Below are 22,961 nucleotides of genomic sequence, written 5' to 3'. Positions count from 1 at the left end.
TAGTATAATATTAATTAATTGAACACAGATATAAAGGTTTATTTCCGGAGTCTCTATTTTGTGTCACTTGATTTATTCTACGTCACTGTCTATTCTTAAGCCAATAGCATACTGTCTTAAATGTGCAGCTTTATTGCAAGTGTTGAAATTAGATAGTGTAAGGCCTCTAACTTTGTTCTTTTTCAAAATTATTTTGGCTGTTCTCAGTCTTTGATATTTCCATGTGAATTTTAGAATCAGTGTGTCAGTTTCTTTTTTTTTTTTAATTCTTATTTTATTTTTTATTTTTGGCTGTGCTGCACGGCTTATGGGATCTTATAAAGGTTCCTCAACCAAGAATTGAACCTGCACCCTTGGCACTGAAAACATGGAGTCCTAACCATTGGCCCACCAGGAAATTCCCAGTTTGTCAATTTCTGCCAAAAAAAAAAAGCCTGCCAGGATTTTGATAAGGATGGCAGTGAATCTCTAGGTCAAATTTAGGGAGATTTGCCACATTAACAATAGTGAATCTTCCAATCCATTGTCTCTTCTTTTATTTAGATCTTCTTTAATTTCTCTCAAAAATGTTTTGTAGTTTCTATTGCACAGGTTTTGAATTTTTTGTTAAATTTGTTTCTAAGTATTTTATTCATTTTTATGCTATCTTGAATGAAATTGTTTTCTTACTTTTATTTTCAGATTATTCTGTGCTCTCATATATATACTATTGATTTTCATATATAGATGCTGTATCTTGCAACCTCGCTAGACGTATTAACTACTTCTTATAATTTTTTTAATAGGTTGATTACTTAGGATTTTTACATATGGGATCATGTCATCTGTGAATAAAAACAGCTTTACTTTCTCCTTTGCAAACCATATGTCTTTTATTTCTACTATCACTTTATTGCACTGTCCAGAACCTTCAATACAATGTTGAATAGAAGTGATGAGAGCAGACCTCTTTATCTTACTCCTGCCCGATCTTAGGAAGGAAGCACGCAGTCTTTTCACCATTAAGTAAGATGTTGGCTGTAGATTTTTCATAGATGCCTCTGTCTCTAGTAATATTTCTTCACTTAAAGTCTGTCTTATCTGCTATTAATATAGTCACTCCAGCCATCTTGTGGTTACTGTTTATGTAGTGTACCTTTTCATCCTTTTGCTTTCAACCTATTTGTGTCCTTGAATTAAAGCACCTCTCTTGTATATCTCTAGTAGATAGTGGATAGTTGGAGCTTGCTTTTCTTTTTTTAAGTTAGATTAATTTATTGTGTAAACTTGGGGTCCAAGATGACATTTTTTAAATATTTATTTATTTATTTATTTATTTTATTGGCTGTGTTGGGTCTTTTTTTTGCTGTGCACAGGCTTTCTTTAGTTGCGGTGAGTGGGGGCTACTCTTTGTTGTGGTGCGCGGGCTCCTCATTGCTGTGGCTTCTCTTGTTGTGGAGTACAGGCTCTAGGCGCGTGGGCTTCAGTAGTTGCATCACATGGGCTCAATAGTTGTGGCTCATGGGCTCTAAAGCGCAGGCTCAATAGTTGTGGTGCACGGGCTTAATTGCTCCATGGCATGTGGGATCTTCCTGGAGCAGGGATCGAACCCATGTCCCCTGCATTGGCAGGTGGATTCTTAACCACTGCGCCATCTAGGAAGCCCGGAGCTTGCTTTTTTATCCAGTGTAAAAAAAAAAATTGCCTTTTGATTGTAATATTTAACTCATTCACATGTAATGTATTACTAATATAATTAGATTTACATCTGCCATTTTGCTCTTTGTTCTCTATATGTCTCATATCTTTTTTCATTCTTTGTTCCTCCCTATTACCTTCTTTTGGGTTAAACAAGTACCTTTCAGTATTACATTTTAATTCCTCTGCTGATTTTTTTAAATAAAATTATTTATTTATTTATTGGATGCGTTGGGTCTTTGTTGCATGTGGGCTTTCTCTAGTTGTGGTGAGTGGGGCTACTCTTTGATGCAGTGCGTGGGTGGCTTCTCTTGTTGTGGGGCACAGGCTCTAGGCTTGCAGACTTCAGTAGTTGTGGCACATGGGCTCAATAGTTGTGGCTTGCAGGCTTTAGAGCACAGGCTCAGTAGTTGTGGCACATGGACTTAGTTGCTCTGCACATGTGCGATCTTCCTGGACCAGGGCTCGAACCCATGTCCCCTGCATTGGCAGGCAGATTCTCAACCACTGTGCCACCAGGGAAGCCCCCCTCCATTGATTTTTTAAAATTTTATGGTGCTTCCTCTATGAATTACAAAACACATCTGAAATCAATCTATTTCAGTAAAATATACAATTTGGCTCTAATATAGCTTCATTTCCTCCCATCTTTTGCTACTAACGTCTCTATATGTTATAAACACAACAAAGTAAAATAATAATTATTTCCACATAGAATCCTATTATTAATAGAAATTAAAAGAAGAAAAGGTTAAAATATATTTATACAATATTTTATATTTAACCACATATTTACATTTCTAGTACTCTTACTAATTTATCCTGTGGTTTCAAATTACCCTCTGTTGTCATTTCCTTGTAGTCTGAAGGACTTCCTTTAAAATTTTGTATCCAGCGTGTCTGCTAGCTATGAATGCTCCCACTTCTTGTTTATCTGGGAATGTCTTTATTTTGCCATCATTTTTGAGTGACAGTTTTATGCTATACAGAATTCTTGGTGATAGTTTTTATTTTCTTTCATTACTTTGAGTGTATCTTCCACTATGGTTGATGAGAAGTCGCTATTAATCTTAACCATTGTCCCCCTCTATATGATTATTTTTCTGTTGTTACTGTCAAGATTCTTTTTCTTTGTTTTTCATCATTTTTATCATTATGTGTCTCTGTTTTTCTTCAGCCTTTTTTTATTCTCTGTTCTTTGGATTGGGTAATTTTTATTCATTTATCTTTAAGTTCAGTGATTTTTCTGTTATCTCAAAGCTGCTGTTGAGCCATATGGGGAATTTTTTGTTTTAGTTATACTTTTTAACTCTAAAATCCCCACTTGGTTAATTTTTATAGTTTCTATTTCTCTATTGAGATTCCCTTTTTGTTGATTCATTATTTTCTTTTAATCTTTAAACATAGTTTCTATTAATTCTCTGATCATACTTAAAATAGGTACTTTAAGGGTTTGTCTGCTAAATCCAACACATAGGCTCATTCAGAGTGAGTTTATATTGACTACTTTGTTTTGTTTTGTTTTTGTTTTTGTTTTGTTTTTGTTTTTGTTTTTTGAGGCTAGATCTTGCTTGTCTATTGCTTTGATTGCCTCATAACAGATATAGCACAACCATAAGCTAAAAAGTGAAACAAGAATGCTGATAGCATACGCAGAAAGTAAGATTTTTAGCTTTTCAATAATCATAAAGATAGTGATATGATTAGTATTGATATTGTGAAATGTTTTTGTGTAACATAAAATAGAGCAGATTAATACTTATGGAATATTCTAATTCTGTTATCCCCCATGTCCTTGAGAACCAGGATTCTTGTGTGGGAGAAAGGCAAAATAGAATTAAGATAGAAGAAATCAAAGAAAAACTCTGTGGTCCTGAATTTTTTTTAACTTAATTTTTTTTAAGTATAATTGATTTATAATATTGTGCCAGTCTCTGCTCTACAGCAAAGTGATATGCATATAAACATTCTTTTTTTAATATTCTTTTCCATTATGGTTTATTTCAGGATATTGAATATAGTTCCCTGTGCTGTACAAGTAGGACCTTATTATTTATCCATCCTATATATAATAGTTTGCACCCGCTAATCCCACACTCCCAGTCCTTCCCTCCCCCACCCCCTCCCCCTTGGCAGCCACAAGGCTGCTCTCTATATCTGTGAGTCTGTTTTGTAGATAGGTTCATTTGTGCCATGTTTTAGACTCCACATATAAATGATATCATATAGTGTTTCTCTTTCTCTTTCTGACTTACTTCACTTAGTATGATAATCTCTAATTGCATCCATGTTGCTGCAAATGGCAGTATTTCGTTCTTTCTTATGGCTGAGTAGTATTTCATTGTATATATGTACCACATCTTCTTTATCCATTTATCTGTTGATGAATATTTAGGTTGTTTCCATGACTTGGCTATTGTGAATAGTGCTGCTATGAACATAGGGGTGCATGTATGTTTTTGAATTATAGTTTTGTCCTGGTATATGCCCAGGAGTGGGATTGCTGGGTCATATAGTAATTCTGTTTTTAGTTTTCTGAGGAACCTCCACACTGTTCTCCATAGTGGCTGCACCAATTTACATTCCCACCAACAGTGCAGGAGGGTTCCCTTTTCTCCATACCCTCTCCAGAACTTGTTGTTTGTAGTGTGTAGTCCTGAATTTGAATGACTGTATTGGAAATATCAGTATGAAATCATTAGGTATCTGTGTGTGTCTGTATGTGTATTTGTGTGTGCATGTGTATAGATATACACGTGTGTGCGTGTGTGTGTGTGTGTGTGTGAGCGAGAGAGAGAGGAGGTCCTTTAAATAAGACCTTCAGAGAGACAAGAGAGGAGAGGAGGTGTGGCTCAGTGACTGACCCAATAGCAATGACCGTCCCTAGTGCCTAGATTGTGATCTTGAAGTATCATTTTACGATAAAAGAAGCCTCATTCAGTTCTGGGGAAGGAAATAAATAAGACAAGCCTGTGAAATCTCTACATATCATATAGCAAGAGAACTAGCAAAGATTTCTAGGGCTGTTTTCTAACATGGAATTCAGGCCATATATGGCACAATTTGAATTTCAAGAAGGATAAAAATTGCAATAGTCTCATCAAATATGTTTAAATTCATGAGTTCTAATTTAGTATCTAACAAAGTAGACAAAAAGAAAGAATCAAACATTTTTCCTACCTTTGCTATATAAACTGGAAAACCAAATATTAGATGAAAGGAAACACCTCCCTATAAAATTGTGCCAGCTAGTAAATGGAAATGCAGTGAGAGAATTAGAATGTCACCATTTTGTGACTCCCAGTGAATTAATGTATCTAACCATCAAGTGTCAGGGGCTGCTAACATCAAAAAAAGAGCGACAGCCAGACCCGATGTGCCTCCTGATGGAAGAACACACCACCCACCAGCAAAGTCCTGCAAGAGGATTGAACCTGAATGGGTCATGGTTCGAGATCCAGCTCCCAAATGCAAGAAATACGGGGAAAGGAGGAATATATCAAACCGCACAACTGTGTGGTTTTCCAGCCAACGGGAATCTCTATGGGTCAAGCAGTTCAGATTCTTTAACTGATAAATGGTAAAGAAAAGAAAGAGGTAGAAAGGGAACCTGTAGGTGAAGGGAGATTTTCAAAGCTCATCAAGTAAGAAAAAAATAGGCAAGACTAAACTCTAGCGCAGGGATGTATACTTGAGTGATTAAGCAGTGAGGAAATGGAATGAAGCCATGACTATGAAAGTCAAGGGGTTATTTACTTTGGTTGGAGGGAGGGCCTGTTAGTTGGGATGGAGTGAGTGACAACGGTTCTTTTTTTTTTTTTTTTTTAAACTTTGGTGATAGTTACAAAGGTTTTTGCCTCGTAATAATTTCCTAAGTGATATATTTGTTTTATATGGCTTTCTGTATCTATGTTTTCTATAATAAAAAGTTAAAAAATAGTTGGGGGGGGTCAATAAAAGATGGGATAGAAGGCCCCCCCGCAGGGGGCGGGGAGGGGTCCCTGCACTGGGGATCCCTGTCCTGGCTCTGCTGCTGGCTCAGCACTGTTGGGCGGGCCTCTCCCGTTTCTTCTCTGGCACTCAGTTTCCCTTTCTGTCAGCTGAGGGTAATGAAGTCCTGCCTGCTCACTGAGTTGGTGGGAGAGCCATCTGGAGCAGTGGGCTGGGGGTGGCATGGGACCAGCTCGTGTCACCCCAGAAGAAGGTGATGATGGCGAACATGTACTGAACCGTGACTGCGGCCTCGTGTCATCCTCACAGCGGCCCTGTGAGGAGCAGGTGTGCAGCTGGTCTTACTCTGGAGGACCCCATCGCTGTCCTGAAACAGCCAGAAATCTTAGGGGGGCTTCCTTGACGAGAGAGGGGACTCAGTTGTCATTATCTTGTCAGGGGTCTGTTAGTAAATGTCCGCTCTTCTGGATGGCTTCGAGGGGCTCGAAAATAGCTTAGTCTGCTGAGCAAATTAAATCTTCTTCCCACAGCTCACATGTGCCCTGCTCACGTGCTTAACAAAGCTTTTTTTCTTCCGATGTTGCCAAGGTACAGCTGGGCGCCCCATCTGGGTGACTGGATGTGAATTCTGACCATGAGGCATACGATGAAGGCATCTGATTCAGAAGCTTGTCCTAACACCTTGAAGACAGACCTCTTTCTATCTTATCCTCATTTTGAGAATGTTAGTCTCTCTGTCCATCACGGTCCCCTTCAGAGTCCTGTTTCTGCCATGCAGGTTAGCCCACGCAGCAGAAAGGCTCTGCTGACCCTGTGTCATCCACCCCCCTGGCAGGAGCCATGAATCACAGCCCCTGCTTCCAGCCAAGTGTGTCCCGGTAGGGACTTGGCTGGCCCTCGCTGCTCCCAGCCTTCCTCGCTTCTCTCCTGCCGTGTTGTGCTTTTGCTTTCGTGTCATGGGAGTGAGTCACAGTTTCCAGACTGTCTGCAGGCTTCTGCATGACAGGGATCATCAGCTTTTCTGGGCACTAGAATCAGACTGGGCCTGGGTTCAGATACCAGCTCCGCGTTCGTGGGCTCTGTGATGATCACGGGTGTGTTACATAATTTCTCTGAGCCTTTGTTTCTTCGTGTATAAAACTACAGAAGGTGCTGAATAAATACTCGTCAGTTGAGAAAAAAATCCTGACCGTAGTATATGATAGAAACCAGTTCTGATGTTGCGCTATTTTCTGCTAAAGCAGAGGTACACGAACATGCCAGTGGCTGCCTTTGGCTTTTAACCCAATAACTGTTTATGTGTGGAATGGAGGACCAGATGGTGGGTGGTGGGAGGTAGGGGAGGGTGGGGAATGGGAGGACTGTGTGATTTTGAGCACCGGGCCAGGGGCTTTTACAGGTGTCATCTTATCCGGGTCTCAGGTATGAGTCCCATTTTACAGATGGGGAGGCAGGCACAGCAAGGTGAAGCCTGTTGCCGGGCTCTTGCCCTCCCACGGAGGCCTAGAGTCTGGTACCGTTTCCCTTCACCTTCTTTCCAGATGTCTCACATTCCAGTCTCCCTTCCTGTTCTTTGTCTCATGATCACTCTTAACCTTTGCCCTTTTCTCCTTCTTCTTCTTCTGTAATTTTCTATTCTATACCTTCTTTTCACATCTTTTTTTTGGCTGTGTTGGGTCTTTGTTGCTGTGCGCGGGCTTTCTCTAGTTGCAGAGAGCGAGGCCTGCTCTTCATGGCGGTGCACTGGCTTCCCATTGCAGTGGCTTCTCTTGTTGCAGAGCATGGACACTAGGCATGCAGGCTTCAGGAGTTGTGGCACACGGGCTTAGTTGTTCTGCGGCATGTGGGATCTTCCTGGACCAGGGCTCGAACCCGTGTCCCCTGCATTGGCAGGTGGATTCTTAAGCACTGCACCACCAGGGAAGTCCCTGCCCTTTTCTTCTTTTCTATCCCCCAACCTACAAGTCTTTCCCAGGCGCAGGTGAGTTATCTGGCCTGGCTCACAAGAACCAGTGAGGATTCCATCCAAGTGGCACCATGCTGCCTCAAACCGGGCAATACTGCTTTATCTCCCTGAGAAAAATGCTGGAGGCTTTTCTGTTCATGGCTGCGCTCCTCCTTTCCCCACTGAGGGTATCTGACCTGGTTTTGAATGGGACCCTCGGGCTGGCCTGGCCTCAGCGCCGCCCTCAGAGCTGCTGCCGCTCCCCTCCCCCCCCCGCGCCCCCGCCAGCCGTCCCCATCCCTGCTCAGCTCTCCTCACCCCATCTGCTGCCTGCTTGCCTCCTGAAGGCATTTGGACCCATGACTCCCTAACATCTAAAGTCCTTTTTTTTTTTTAACTGAGTCCCTTAGATTTTTTTCTCACTTGTCATAGCTTCTGAAATATTGTCCCCAGAGGTTGTTTTGGAAATGCAGTTCTCCTGTTTCCTGCTATTGAAATGGAAGTGAACACTGCCCTCTTATCCTGCACTGAAGCTTCAACTCAAGTACTGTGGTCCATCTGGAAGGACTGCCCGCCCCCCCCTTGATGTCCCCTCTGCCTTTCCCCACCTCCAGAGCCCAAGTGACTGGAGGAACAGGATGGTCAAAAGTCCTTCTAACTGTGTGACCCTGCTGCTTAGAATTCATGCATGTTTGAAGCCATATTGTTAGCAGACCAGTTCTACCTCCTAGATTGTCTTCCTTCTACTTTATTACTGACTTTTAAAAAAAATAAATTTATTTATCTATTTATTTATTTTATTGGCTGTATTGGGTCTTTTTTGCTGTGCGTGGGCTTTCTTTTTAGTTGCGGTGATCAGGGGCTACTCTTCATTGCGGTGCACTGGCTTCTCATTGCCGTGGTTTCTCTTGTTGTGGAGCACGGGCTCTAGGCACATGGACTTCAGTAGTTGCAGCACATGGGCTCAATAGTTGTGGCTCATGGGCTCTAAAGCGCAGGCTTGATAGTTGTGGCGCACAGGCTTAGTTGCTCCCCAGCATGTGGGATCTTCCTGGAGCAGGGCTCGAACTTGTGTCCCCTGCATTGGCAGGCGGATTCTCAACCACTGCGCCACCTAGGAAGCCCCATTACTGACGTTTTAAATGAATATTAGGTTGGCCTGGTGCATATCAGGGTCCCACGTAGTAAACCATGCCTGTTCTTGGAAGCGGGCCGTGGAGCTCCGGCCCCTCCTGCCGTCCTCATGCTATGTGAGCACATCTTCCAGCTCAGGTTGATCTGGAGGAAACAGTTTCCTCCGTGGAAGTGAATGACGTTGCTTGTCAGCTTTGTATCAGGCTCTCCCAGAACGTCAGTGGCTCAACTGCCCGAAACACTAGTTTGAGCCCCTAAACCACCTCTAGTGGCTCAGCCACCCAGGCTCACATTTTTGAGTTTGGACTGGCCCCTGTTTGTTGATTCAGAGCAACCTCGAATGTTAGCTGTATTAACTGAGCTAGAACAAGAAGGACTCAACTGCTAACACCCCCGGTTCCTCTGCCTCATCTGGGTTGCCTTGGTCCCTGACCCTCACCCTGTGGCCTTCAGTGGAGACTCTCTGCTCCTCCCCACAGACACCAGCACCCCTTTCCTGCGGGAATGACCACAGGGCCCCAGGAAAGAGCTTTTCACTCTCCCACCTGACATCAGTTGTTGTCTTTTGTCATCGCGAGCATGGTAGGCTTTCAGTAAATAGCAAAGTGAATGAGTGAATCAAACTGGGGAATTCTTTTTTCTGCAAAATTAAATGACTCCGAAGAAGTAAAACAGACTTTCATGTCTATACATTGACTGGAAGGTAGATTCCAGAATTCCAAAACTGTTTTGAGCAACGGCAGAGTTTTTAGGGTAATAGTAATAATCACAGCGAATGCTTAAAAAGCACTTACTCCACGTATCAACTCTTTTAATCCCTACAACCCGTCTGTGAAGTGGGTACATTTGTTCTCACCATTTTACAGATGAGGAAACCGAGGCACAGCACTCGCCCTTGGTCAACAACTAGTTAAGTGGCCAAGCTTGGGTCTGAGCCCAGATGGACTGGCCCCAGAGTCTGCATTCTATGTTGTCTTAGTTTGAGGATGTAGATGAGACATGAATTTCCAGGTGGATGCTTTGAAGAGCAAGCCTCATGTGTTAGATGCGCTTTGGTTTGTTTCTTAAAAGTGCTGTGAGATTGAGGGGTCCAGCTCTGCGGTAGGTACCGTGAGGCCTCTCCGGTCAAGTTGAGCCTCGTTAAGATTCAGGTCCAGGAGGAAGCATGTCTGTTGGCCAGCCCGGCATCGCACCTCTGGGCTCCTCTCCTCGTGCACAGTGGACACTCGGTGTATATTATTTGAATGAAGGTTGATATCCTTTGATTCATTTCCAAAGGTTGAAAGGAAGGAGGGTGGGAGAGGGGTAGGCCTTTCCATATCCCATGTTTCCCCAGAGCCTCGGGGTCGAGGTGAGGGGAGGGAACTGGTAGGAGGGTGGTGGTTCATCTGTCTGAGCCCCTGTGGCAGTTTGTGTGGCTGTCATACATCACAGGCAGGACAGTTTGTCCGGCTGTCACACGTTACAGGCGTGAGCAGGCTGAGCCCTGCAGGGCTCCCTGTGCCTTATCTGCCTGTTTCTCTGCTGCTGGGACCCAGCACCTGCTACCCGTGCCACGGCTGCCTGGCTGGCTGACCAGCATGCCTGGTTTGCTCTGCTTTTGTCACGAGGAAGCCTTTGTTGCCGGGGTAGTCAAAAAAATGTTGTTAAGCCTAGTACGACTCTCATTAGGTTTGAAATGAGACTTCCGGAAGCTTCGCCCACTTGTTCAGGTCCCGTTGTGCACGGTTGTCACACCCTCTGTCGCTATATCTAGGCTGCAGCTGGCTCGCTCTGGTGATCAGAGAGAGTCCTTTGCTAATGAGGCCAAGGTTGTGGGTTTGGTCCCTGGCCCCTGACTGCAGCAAGCCATCTGTCTTCACAAATGCATGTCACTGGATCCGAGGTGAAGAGAGTGCGCAGAGGGAGAAGCTGGAATCCGTTCTGGGAAAAACAGCTCCCTGACAGCCGGCCAGAAGTGGCCTTCTGGACTGTGACGGACGTCTTTTTCTTCTCCCACTTTCCAGATCTGGAGTTCTGGTTCCAGACTTCTTCCACATAGTTGGTACTAAGGATTGTATAAATAAAGGGAAAGCAATTCTCAAGCCTGAGAACGAAGAGAAATTGACCTAGAGATACATGGTACATTTGTGTTTTTCTAGGGTTGGAAGTGTTGACAGTGTCTAGACACTGATGGGGTGGATCTCCTGGTGTGAGAAGGACCTCTTCAGTTGTCCCTTTTGTAATCACAAAAATGCTTTTCCGCCAGGAGATGGGGAAAGGGATTTCAGAATGTAAGATTGCCCTCACCACCCCCTCCCCGCCAAAAAGCTTGCTAAGGGTCACTGGGTGCCTGGTTGGCTCTGTGAGGCAGTTGGGATGAGAGGAGGTGGGTACAGAGAGGGCCTTTGCTCTTGAGATGACCACAGACATAAATACAAATGAAAATTAGTATGTTGAGTGCTGTCTACGCCCAAAATATGTACAGACTTGTTGGCAACACCAGGAGGCAGTGTCGTGTCTTCCTGGGGAAGCTCAGGAAAGGTTCTCAAACGTGGCCTTTGAGCTGAGTCTTAAAGGATGACTTAAGGCTCTTTAAACAGAGAAAGGAGCATGTGGAAAGGTACCCAGGCAGCAAGGTTTCCCTGAAATGTCTGAAAGGTTTTTCAAAAAGTCTCAAAATCCTCCTTATCCACACAACCCTCTAGAAGCCGTCAGGCTGGGCATGCCCTGGTACGTGGCTTGCTACAGGTGTGTCCCTGCTCCCCCAGGCACCTGTGCTGAAAACACGCCTGCGGATGCATGAGGCGTGTTCTATCTAAGGGAGCACTTGCTGTGCAGCCTGCCGGTCCGCGTGCAGTGAGAAAGGAAGGGGCCAGAAACAGGTAGAAAATGCATCCCCTCGGGGTCTGGGTTCACTCAGCTCATGGTAATTCTGAATTTCATTCATGCAACATGTATTTATTGAGCACTTTCTGGATGCCAGCTCTGTTTGAGGGGCTTGGGGTATGTCAGTGAACAAAACAAAGATCTTGGTCCTCAAGGCGCTTACGTTCTTATGGGGGATGTGAAGGCATCCAAGTTCCTGATGCTGTCCCTTGTTCACCAGTGTATCCTCAGGGATGAGCCTGGAACCCGATATGTAATAGTACTCAACAATTATTGAAATAACCCACTGCTTAAGAGATGCAGAAGTGCCAGTTGGTAAGAAAGAACGTGGGAAAAGCCAAACGATTTCGCAGCTCTAAGCGATCTATTGTGTTGACTTGTTCTAAAGTTGATCTTTAATTGTAAAGTTCTCAACCACAGGGAAGGAGAAAAAATATTGAACCTACGCTAGCAGGGGTAACTTTCCCTTGTTACCCAGGAATTTGACATCCAGTATTTTATTCACATCAGAACTTTGAGTTTGCATGACAATGACAGTTGATATTGAATTTAAGTGCTTTGGTGGCCTGGGCCAAACTCAGAGGCTGGAAGATAATTTGGAAGGACAGGTTACGGGGATGAATTGTATTTTCCCACCCTGCTTCCAAGAAGTGAATGTAAAAAATATTAAAAAAAAATACATGTATATATATATATAGAGAGAGAGAGAGTGCGCGTTTGCTGTTGAGTCGTGCCCTTCACAAGGGGAAATGGTTCTCCAGTCTCCTAGTCTCTCCCAGCCCTGGTTTTCTGTTTGGATTTGGATTTTGGAGCTCTGGCTTCATTCCTTACATTTCCCCCTTGGTTTGATCGTACAGAGACACAGGTGACAGAATTAAAGAGCTGAGATGTGGTTCAGAGTCACAGAACAGAACAGGACAAGAGCAAGCGCTGCTGTAGGTTTGTATGTGAGAATGTACGTTTCAGAGACCCGCCTTCAGAAATTCTGCTTTCAGGGCCCCAGGGGTCAAGAGGGAGGCTGCGTGCCCTCCCTGGGTGTCCTCAGGAAGTCACACTTCTGCACTGACCTAAGGGCCAGCACATGAGACCTGGAAGGGGGAGGCTCAGGGGGAAGAGGATGAAACCCGATAGAAAAGGGAGGAGAGAAGAAAAAATGGAAGTAGGTCAAGGCAGGAGTAGAACGTGTCCCTGTGAACTGTGGGTGGGCTTTCCTTTGTCTGGGTTTGCACAAGAGCAAGGCTGAGGACACCGGCCTGAGCTCTCCCTGCTGGGCTGGGGGTGGTGGGTGACGTGGGCAGGTTCTGCCTGCCTGTCGGGCTGAATAACCAGCTGGTGCTCAAGGGACTTGCAGGCCCTTTCTCCTTGGCAAGAGCTGAGCTGTTGGGAACCATTCCCCATGGAGGGACGTGCACCCAGCTCAGGAAGCGAGGTGCAGGAGGTGAACCCCGAGTTCTGACAGCTTGCCAGCGCCCGCTGCTCGAATGCTGGCCAGAACCTTCCTTATGAGAATAGTTCACCATAACGAATTCTGACATCATTGCACTCTCTCAGTCAAGGGTGTTGAAACGAAACAAATGACCTAACATCAAGGGTCTGTGGAAACCCTCAACACCGGGGAAATTCCTCGGCTCTGTCCTCTTCGATTTTGAAGTGGGGTTTTTAAGCAGAGGTTCATTCTGGATATTTAATGGGTCTTCACACTTTAAGAATAAATGAATAGTTTAGAGACATGAAAGCAATCATGTGGCTTCTATGTCCCTCAAATTGGGGTATTTCATAGCCTTCAGAATGTAATTCCCGTAAGTTAATTTTTTTTTGTTCCTTTTTATTATGATTTTCCATCTAGCCTAAAAAAATTTTTTTTTCTTCTGCTGTCATGGCAACAGTGGAAGCGACTGCTTAAATAAAATTATGTGACTAAAAAATGTATGAATGGTATAGGAGTTGCTGAGAATCGTATGTCTTTGCGTTTAGGATGCTTTTCTCCTTTCCTGGTATTTAAGATGGGCCACGTCTCCCTGCCGTCCCCCTCCCTCCTGCTGCCATTGCTCTGCGGCTGGACAGGCAGCCCCGTGCTGTCCAGATGCTGCCGCCTCCGCCTGGCCAGCACAGCCCGAGGCCTTCGGAGACCTTCTGTGGTTACTGCGGATCCTCTGTTTACAAGCAGGATTCCTCCCGGCTTCAGGAAGACTCTGATTCTGAATCCCAAGCTCTTCCCAGAAAGAAACTGGAAACACGTTTGAGGAAAACTTGAGTTTGCCTCAAAGGCAGTGTGGATGCGTCGGGTGGGCAATGCGCCCTCGGTTGCTACCGGTTTGGCCTCCTGCTGTGCGGCGTGGTGTTCCCGCCCCCCCACCCCAGCCGCCCGTCACGGGGCCTTCCTGCAGCCGCCACCAGAGGGCCTCGGTCCCGCACGGGAGAAACCTCCTGGGCCGCAGAGGGGAGTTGAATTTCTCTCCCCGTGGGTTCTCACTTAGGGCAGCTGAGGCCTCACCCTCGGACGCCAGGCTGCTTCACCTGGCTCAGTGGATTTTCGTTCCAATTTTGAACCAGTTCTTAGGAGAATCTCATTAGCTGGGGTCACTGGAACGCTTCAGATTTGTGTTATATACATATATGTATATATTCTCATATTAATGATGTAAAACATAGACCTTTCTTGTATTCATATTTTTTTCTTTCTTCTAGAGTGGCACTTCAGTTTGAGGGCTCACATTTCTTTTTGTCAGGAAGGTGAGAGGTTTGGGAGAAAGCTCCCAGCTCTCCCTCTCCCTGGGTGTGTGAGGCTGAGCACAGCCATTTCTCTTCTGTGTCACAATGGACTAGGTTGTGTCAGATCATTTATAACTAGAAAATTCTGTGCTTCCGTAACCGGATACGTATGTCACTCTGCAAGGAGGGCACGGGAGATATTCCGAATGGCCAGTTCCCATCTGGTAGCCTTCCCTGACTTATAACATTTGGATTTGATACTGCCTACTCAAGGCCTAATTTCCACCCTGCTAAAACAGCCCTTTAAACCTGGGTCTCCAATTATGCTGTCCCAGTCCCACCTTTATTTCACGCAGTTCAAAACCATTCTTTTTGTACATAAGAGGAACTTAATCTGCAACTCTAGAATAAAATGAGACGGCTCTGTCCTGCCCATCCCTTTTTCAGCTGTAGCTGTTTCCTCCCCCTCATGTTACTTAAGAGAACTGAGTTTCAGTCCAAAGCCAATGCACTCTGGTGCCTGTGAACACGGATCCTGTAAAAACAAATGAAGGGGAAAGTAGCAGAGATTGCACGTCCCAGGGCCTATTACCTAATTTTTATTCACGTCTCCTTTAGTGCTGCCTGGAGTCCTGAGCACAAGCTTCTCTTTTTATACCACCATAAAGCTTCTGATCTGATATCATCTGATATGTGGGGGTGAGAGGAATACGGGAATATTTATGTACCTGTGCCAATAAACTATTATCTTCAAGTTCTGGGGCTGTTCTTATGAATGAGAGTCCTGGGATGTCATGTAGGTATAAGAATCAAATTAATAGCCTTGTGAGTGCTCGTAGCGTACAGAACCCACATTCCGTTTGATTTAATCCCTTTATGCGATTTAAAATGTCATCCAAGAAGAGAGCCGAGTACCTAGAGCATCTGCCACGGCCGGCAGAGGCTGGCTGACAGGGCTGCACCGGCTGACCCGCTCTGTGGCTTTTTGGAAAGATGAGATGTGTTCTAATGAGCAGGTTATAAATATCATCGGGTTATGTCATAGGAGGTGGCAGCACTTGATGTAAAGGGACCTGCTGGGAAGTGCTCCCAGATGAACGGGCCAGGTGCAGCCTTCAGAGGGCACAGACAACAAGTGGGGTCTGGGTATATGGACCAGGATTTACTAAAGAATTACCGTCCCGTCACAAAACGTGTCACCCTACTGTCTCTGTGATGTGTGTGGGCAGCGAGATGAGATGTGCTGACCCGAGCGCCTCCAGCCAGCACTCACTCACTGCGGGAGGGGCTGTGACCCTCTGCTTGGCTGGGGGCGGGAGGGGCTGACGGGTGTACCGGGCAGTGATGTATGTTCTCGAAGACGCACAGCTGTTGCTTGGTGGAACCCCTCATCTTTTCATACCTTTTCTCTGTCTTGCCCATAAAGGTTGCAGGTCACAAGAAGTGTTTCCCACGTTGCACACAGTGCCTCGCTGATATTTCTATACCCCTTTGCCTCCCACCCACCTTGAGGTGAAAAGATAGAGTTTAACACCACTCGACAGAGCAGGAAAACTCCAGAGCCACTGTGTGGTGGAAGATAGACTCTTGAAAGATGTCTTGCCTTTTTTGTTTTTCCTCAGATCTGATGTTCCAGCATTTATTTTCTTGAGAAAATCTGATTGTGGAAGCACAAAAGACCATTGATCCTAGGTCAGATTTTTCAAGAGTTGAACAAAGCTGGACAGACACGTGCAGAATGATTGTTTGCTTAAAATCTCGCCAACAGCTTTTATGTAGACAAAATGCATTGAAATATGTGTATAAAATAGTTAATATTAACACACACCAGATGGAAACCCTGTCAAATTCTCTGCATACACAGGAACTTGACAAGAGGAGTCGGGAGATTTAGAGAGCTCCTCAGAGCAGTCGAAACGAGAACAACTCAGAACCTGCGAATGGTAAGTGTGCCTAATGACTTGGTCGAGGCCTGAAGGCACTTCAGGTGCCTTCTTTCTCTTTCATATGTGAGTTATAAATTATATATTACATATCATAACATATTATGTAACAAAGAGATTATACATTATAAACTATATCTCAGTGAAGCATGTATATATGTCATACACTCACCCGTCTAAAGTCATTGGATTTTAGTAGTCACAGAATTGTTCAGCCATCACTAATATTTCATTTCAGAACATTCTCACCACTGCCCCCCACCCCCCCCAATAAAATCTCCTGCGCATTACTAGTCAATCCCCATTCTCCCCTTTTCCCAGCCTCTGGCAGCCACTAATTTACTTTGTTTCTGTGGTTTGCCTATTCTGGACATTTCATATAAATGGAACTATACAGTATGTGGTCTTTTTGTGACTGGCTTCCTTTACTTAGCATAAGGTTTTCAGGCTTCATCCACGTTGTACCGTGTACCTGTCTTTCATTCCTTTTCATAGTGGAACGATACTCCATCGCATGGATAGACCACATTTTGTTTATTCAGTCAGCAGTCAATAGACATTTAGATTGTTTCCACTTTTCAGCTATTATGAATAATGCTGCTATGAACATTCTCATGCAAGTTTTTGTGTGTATATATGTGCTCATTTTTCTTGGGTATGTACCTAGGAGTGGAATTGCTAGATTACATGGTAACTCTACGTTTAACGTTTGGAGGAATTGCCAAACTTTTTGCCAAATCAACTGCACCATTTTACATTTTCACCGGAAGTTATGAGGGTTCCAGTTTGTCCCCATTCTCAACAGCACTTGTTTATTATCTTTCTCGTTCTAGCCATCCTAGTGGGTGTGAAGTGCTGTCTCCTTGTGGTTTTGATTTACATTTCCTTGCTGGCTAATGATGTTCAGCATCTTTTCAATTGCTGCTCAGTGATGCTCTCTCTTGAAACATAAAAACAGCATCCTGTAGAGCAGTTAGAATGTAAGCCCTCCCGATTGCTCGTGTGGTGAAGGGTTGGTCGTGTGCTGGTGAGTCACACAGAAACCTAGACAGAGCAAAGCCGATTAGATCCCGGGAGCACCTAGCTGTTTGACTAACTGCATTGACCATAGAATCCAGAAATAGCAAAGCTAGTTTAATAAACTGGTTGATCAGCCGCTCGGCTCGCCTATTGACTTGAATTCTCTCTCTTTCCTTTTAAGCCTTTCACTTTCCTGTTTAGGAGGCTCATTAATTATACCTCCACAGTTCACCCTTCAGAGCCAGAGTCATTGAGTGTTTGGGTGAAGGCCTGGTGCTCGTGGAAGCTAAGCAAGTGCCCTGGGCCCCAGCTGATGCTGCAGCCCCACTAGGACTGCAGGGTCCTTGGTCTTGTCATCCGTGCTGCTGTCCTCCAATTATCATGAGTCCTTTAAATGCCGTGAGAGAGTGTTCAGCTGGGCAAGGCTAAGAGATTCCTATCGTGGAAAATGGGGCTGTATTTCATCCTAAGGATGTGGACATGCAACTCACGGGCCCAGATGGCTAAGCCATAGGCTTTCTTAGAGCTGTGGGGGTAAGACAGGATGGGCGACTTCTCACACACACCTGCCAAGCACTCACTTGGTCTTCGATGTTTCCTTACGTATTGATAGGATTCATGGATGCCCTCAGAAATTCAAACAGAGTGTTTTGATCTGCACAGTTCTTTAAGGGAAAAAAAAAACCCTGCAAAAAGATGAATAAAAATTGTTGCCACATGTCTTTTCTCTCAAATTGACCTGCTCCCAACATTCCGTGAAACTTCTCAACTGGTCAGCATGAGCAGTTTCTCCTAAGATTTGGAAGCACAATGAAAGTAACTAGCTATATTGGCAAGTGTTCTTATAATCGTTTCAAAGGCACATTGAAAATGCCAATCTTTCAAAATTGCTTAAATATAGACTCTCAGAAAACATATATTTCCTTAAGGAAAGGAATGGTTTTTCCTCGTAAGTGCATGGACGGCACCATGGAAATCTGTCTGCAGCTTAATCCAACGTTATTTTTCAGAATTAGAGAATATCTCTCATTATTTTCTAAGGTTTATGACTTTCAAATCAATGTGTTTTAACTGATAAAAATCCTGTGAGGTAGGATTCTGACTAGAGATATGTTAGGAAGGAAGAGAGGTTTCTTCTTCTTCGTCTTCATCTTCGTTTCCTCCTCCCCCCCCAACCTCCTTCTTTTTTCTGAGAAGTCCGGTGAGAAGCTTCTAAAGAAACCCTGCATAGACTAAAGCTGCCCCTGGACACTTTCAGCTGTTAGCTTACTGGTTAGTGTTAATGTGAGGGGAGTCACTTCCCACTCAGTGTCTCCCTGGAGTCGCAAGTACACCTTTGGTCTTGGTTGATGGTCCTCAAGTGATCTAAGTTAAACTGTTTCTCATCCCTTGAGGGCTTCACCAGAGGTGTGCATCAGAACCGTCGGAGGAACTTTGAGCGCATACTCATCCCTGTGCCTGCCCTCAGAAGTGCCAACTGAGTCAGTCTGGGACAGGGCCTGGGAATCTGTATTTTCTAGTTTCCACACGTGACTCTTTGCTCAGCCTAGTTGACAAGCACTTCCTGGGACATCAGCACTGAGTCCTGGTTTCCACTGGACATCAGGAAGCTTCTCCAGCTATTGCCACTCATAAGACCGTGTTTCTATCAGCCTTAATTGCTGTATGATTCTTTTTAGATCAGCTGGTAATTACAAATTTATGATATCCTTATGAGATGGAAAAGTTGCTTTGTAAACTCTGGTGTGAGACCATAGCAGAGAAGGATTTAAAAGTACATTCACAGCAACCCCATTTCTAGATAAATACTCCAGATAATGGAAAGCATGTGTTCAAACCAAAACTTGTATATGAATGTTCATGGCAGCACTATTTACAATAGCCCAAAGATGGAAACCTTCCAAATATCTAACAACCAATGACTGAGTGAACAAAATGTGATCTGTTGATACAGTGGAGTATCATTCAGCTATAAAAAGGAATGAAGTCCCGATTCGTGCTACAACATGGACAACCTTGAAAACATTATGCTAAGTGAGAGAAGCCAGGCACAAAAAGACCACATAGTATATGATTCCTTTTATATGAAATGTCCAGAATAGGTAAACCTATAGAGACAGAAAGCAGAGTCGTTGTTCCCAGGGGGTGGAAGGAGGGAGAATGGAGAGTGACTTTTTAACGGGTATGAGGTTTCCTTTTAGGGAAAAGAATGTTCTGGAACTACAGCGGTCATGGTTGTACAACACCGTGAATGTGCTAAATGCCATTGGATTATACGCTTTAAAATGGTTAATGTGGTAAATTTTATGTTATGTGAATTTTATTACAATTTAAAAACACGTACCAAAAAAGTGCATTTAAAGATCAAATTTGTACAAAGAAGTTCAAGTCTTCTTCCAGACCAGCTTCCCTCCTTTCCTTCCTTTTCTTCTAAATGTATTTGATATTTACCAACAATTTTTAGACATGTAAGCTGCAAGGTAAATATAACCTGAGTATAAAACGTAAAAGGTATCATAGATATTGGCGATCTTGCTGATAATTTCTCATATTTAATCTCCTTCTCTGAACTTCATTTGAGCTGTCAGTGAACACAACCAGCATCCTTCCTAATCGGTAGTGCATGATGAGGCGATGCCTTTAAAATGTGCAATCACGTCAAAACCTCAATTTAAAAAGCTCTCTGGAAGGTTAATACCTTGAGGGAAAATGAGATCTAGCACGAGCTGTCCAGCAGTGGACAAGCAAACTGTTTTGAGGGCTGAGACTTTTACAACCTTAGCAGCCCTGCATGGCAGATACATCCAGAACGTGAAGTTCCTTATTCATTTTTCTCCTTTAACATTTTTTCCTCAGCTATAGTGAGTGGAGGTTATTTTTTCCAGTTTGATGCTTCCAGCAGAAGTCATTAGCTTATATGACTGCAGTGAGATCAAAATGAGGCTGTAATGGAAGGTTTAGGAAAACAATTCAGGAACTGTTTAGGTCCTGAAAACCATGTTCTTATGAGATCTTTACAGATGGCTCAGTTGGGAATGATAGGAGTGCATTTAACTTCACATTTTTACAGACATTTAAAGCCAGTGGGTCTTACCTGGGAATAATGAAGGAAATTTGCCTTTACCCAGTGGTTATCAGAAACCACTAAGCTAGTGATTTGGTTGCATTTAGGTTTCCTTGTGGTGCTTTAAGAGATTTCACACAGATGAAAGCCTAGCCAAGTTCTCTTCTGGAACATATTTTTTTAAAAAGGCTCATTCTCAGGGAAGATCAGCCTTCTTTGTCTGCATCTTCCAAAGAATGCTAAAACCTTGTGAAAAAACCTGCTGGTTGAAGTCTCATTTGGCCACCTCTGGCTGACTGTGCGGTAGCCTGGACCACCCTGCTTCTGTTTTCAGAGGGACTTTTTTTTTTTTACTTCTCTTCTTTGTCACTGGAAGATTATGAGGAAGTACTTTTAAGTAGCAGCCACATCTCCTTCCCCCCATACATCGTACATGGTGCTGTTCTAGGCAGTGGAGCTATAGAGTTTGGAGAAGCATAGTAACCTGCACCTAACTTAGGAGGACAAGATCTGGATATTTCTGGGTTTTCACAATAAGAAAGGAGATCCCTACTCAGCTTTAAAAGAAAGGGTCTTTCTTGATCAGTTGCCATAGTGCCCCCACTTTGCCATCTCTCCATTTTGCACAAGGCCAGTGGGAACCTTTGGGCTGGAAGCCCCAGGATGCAGTAAGAACAGGGCCTCAAATACTGAGTCGCAGGGTGGGGCTGTGTAGGACTTGCCCTTGGCACTCCTAAGAAGGAAGACATTCTAAAAATCCGCACTGCACATCATCTTATCATCAACAAAGAGATTTTTTTCAGGGATTACATCATCTAGGTTGAGTACTGGCTTTCGGCCAAGTTCGGGCTTTAGCAGGCATCAGCTGGGAGGTGATGAAAATATTTGCAGTTCACCTATTATTTATAAGAGCTTTTGGAAAAGAGCTTAACGAAAAGTTTCAGTTGTTTCCGGTATAAATCATATTTAGCATTCCAGAGTGTAAGAGGAGCAGGGCAGCATTTGAAGGGCATGGGCTTATCTTTTTTTATAATGTTTCAAATATCTTAGTGTATCATATTTTCTTTTCTTTTTTTTGTCATCAACTGATATAATTTTCATCACATGAGTAGAAATTTTTATTTTTGAGTCTCGGAATAGTGATGACTGAAAAATATTTATTAAATGAGTGAGTGAATGAATGAATGGGTGATACAAAATAGATTCACGGCTGTGCCTTTGCCCCTTTGTGTCCCCAGACAATAGCCAGGCAGCTGGCGGAGATCTTGTTGCGGGGTATGTGTGAGCAGAGCTACTGGAACCCTCTGGAGGATCCGCCGTGCCAGTCACCTCTGGACGATCCTCTCCGGAAAGGAGCAAACACAAAAACCTACACCCTCACCCGGAAAGCTCGTGTCTACTCAGGAGAGAAGTATGGGAATTGGTGTCCTCATTTGTAGGTTAGGGGATGGGAGGTAAACTTGGGGGAAATGTAAGGATGAGTAGAAGTTCAAGGGTAGATTTTTCCTCTAAAAGAAAACCAGATGAGAAAGTCTCCTTTACCAGTTTAATAAAGATACCTCTTTACTTTTCATAACTTCAGCAAATATCCATGCACTCGTGGGGACATTTAAGTAGGAAAATGCTCTCATCTAGTGCTCGGCGGTCGTCCTCAGCCTTTACTGTTGGTCTTGGGGATTTTCATTCCGTTTACTACAAGAACCCCAGCATCATACAGCAATCAGTGACAAAGCTATTAGTAAGCCAGAGTTAACCTTTTTTCCTTTTCCTTGACAATTCCTTGATCCTTTTGTTGAAAATTTTGTTTTAAACGACTTAGCTATAAGAAGAAGGAGAATTAAATAATTTACAAGTGACTGGAAGGTGATGTCTCTTTAGAACGTTTTAATTGTTTTCAGTTGTGAATTTGGGATTTGATCATCTTTGAGGAAAATGGGCTAGGGAACCACTCCTGACTCAGCCTGGGATGTCCCCCCATCGGGGAAGGAGGAGGCGGGAGGGAGAGAGACCACGCACGAGAAGGCGGGGAGACAGGAACAGGGGTTGACTCATTCAATTCCTCCCCGCAGAGCTTTCCTTCCCGTCTTTGTTCCTACAAGGACAAGGCACGGTTTTTCAGAACCTCTTCATGAAGGAAAGGGGACCATGTACGAATAGCTATAGAAACCCTCTTCAGTCATTGCCAATTGAAAAAATGGCTGAAAGACCACAGGGTGCTGCTTTTGAGGCCCCAGAAAGCCTCACAGAGATGGGGCGACTAGATCGTGATGAGGTGTGTGACTTCCAGACACAATTGCTGCATTTTCAAAGGGGCAGCATTTCTCAGGGTAACTGCCTCTCAATCTTCTTAAACTGACCCTGGCATTTCTCTCCCTCTTCATCTTCTTGCTCAATTTGCATTTCTCATATGGGTTCAGACTAGTGAGCATTTTCTTAACTTTTTCCTGTGTTTACTCCTTAGTACGTATCTGGATTCATAGAACATCTAGCAATTCTCAAACTCTCACTTTTAAAATGCTGGCCTCATTGTGAACTATTTAGCAGCAGGGTAGGGGTCCTCTTTTAGGTGATATTTAAATCTTAAAAATAGACCCTAGATCTTTCTTCTGCTTCGGCAGCTTCTCAGTAGCCAAGGTGCCAGTATATT

The 22,961-nt window shown here is 43.9% G+C and overlaps 1 protein-coding gene across 4 annotated transcripts in view; it reads left to right on the top strand.

Annotated features, from left to right (window-relative positions):
* The window catches only part of TTC7B (tetratricopeptide repeat domain 7B), a 240,891-nt gene that overhangs the window by 89,856 nt on the left and 128,074 nt on the right, over positions 1–22,961 (top strand). For all 4 annotated transcript variants that reach the window (XM_057733137.1, XM_057733136.1, XM_057733135.1 and 1 more), the window contains exons 6-7: positions 16,152–16,230; positions 21,553–21,725. In XM_057733137.1, the coding sequence (XP_057589120.1) occupies positions 16,152–16,230; positions 21,553–21,725 (252 nt within the window). The remainder of the gene's footprint in view (positions 1–16,151; positions 16,231–21,552; positions 21,726–22,961) is intronic.

The sequence above is a fragment of the Hippopotamus amphibius genome, chromosome 4, assembly GCF_030028045.1.
Source record: "Hippopotamus amphibius kiboko isolate mHipAmp2 chromosome 4, mHipAmp2.hap2, whole genome shotgun sequence".
Lineage (NCBI taxonomy): Eukaryota > Metazoa > Chordata > Mammalia > Artiodactyla > Hippopotamidae > Hippopotamus > Hippopotamus amphibius.
The sequence above is the reverse complement of the archived record's forward strand: the minus strand, read 5'-3'. Positions and strand labels throughout refer to the sequence as shown.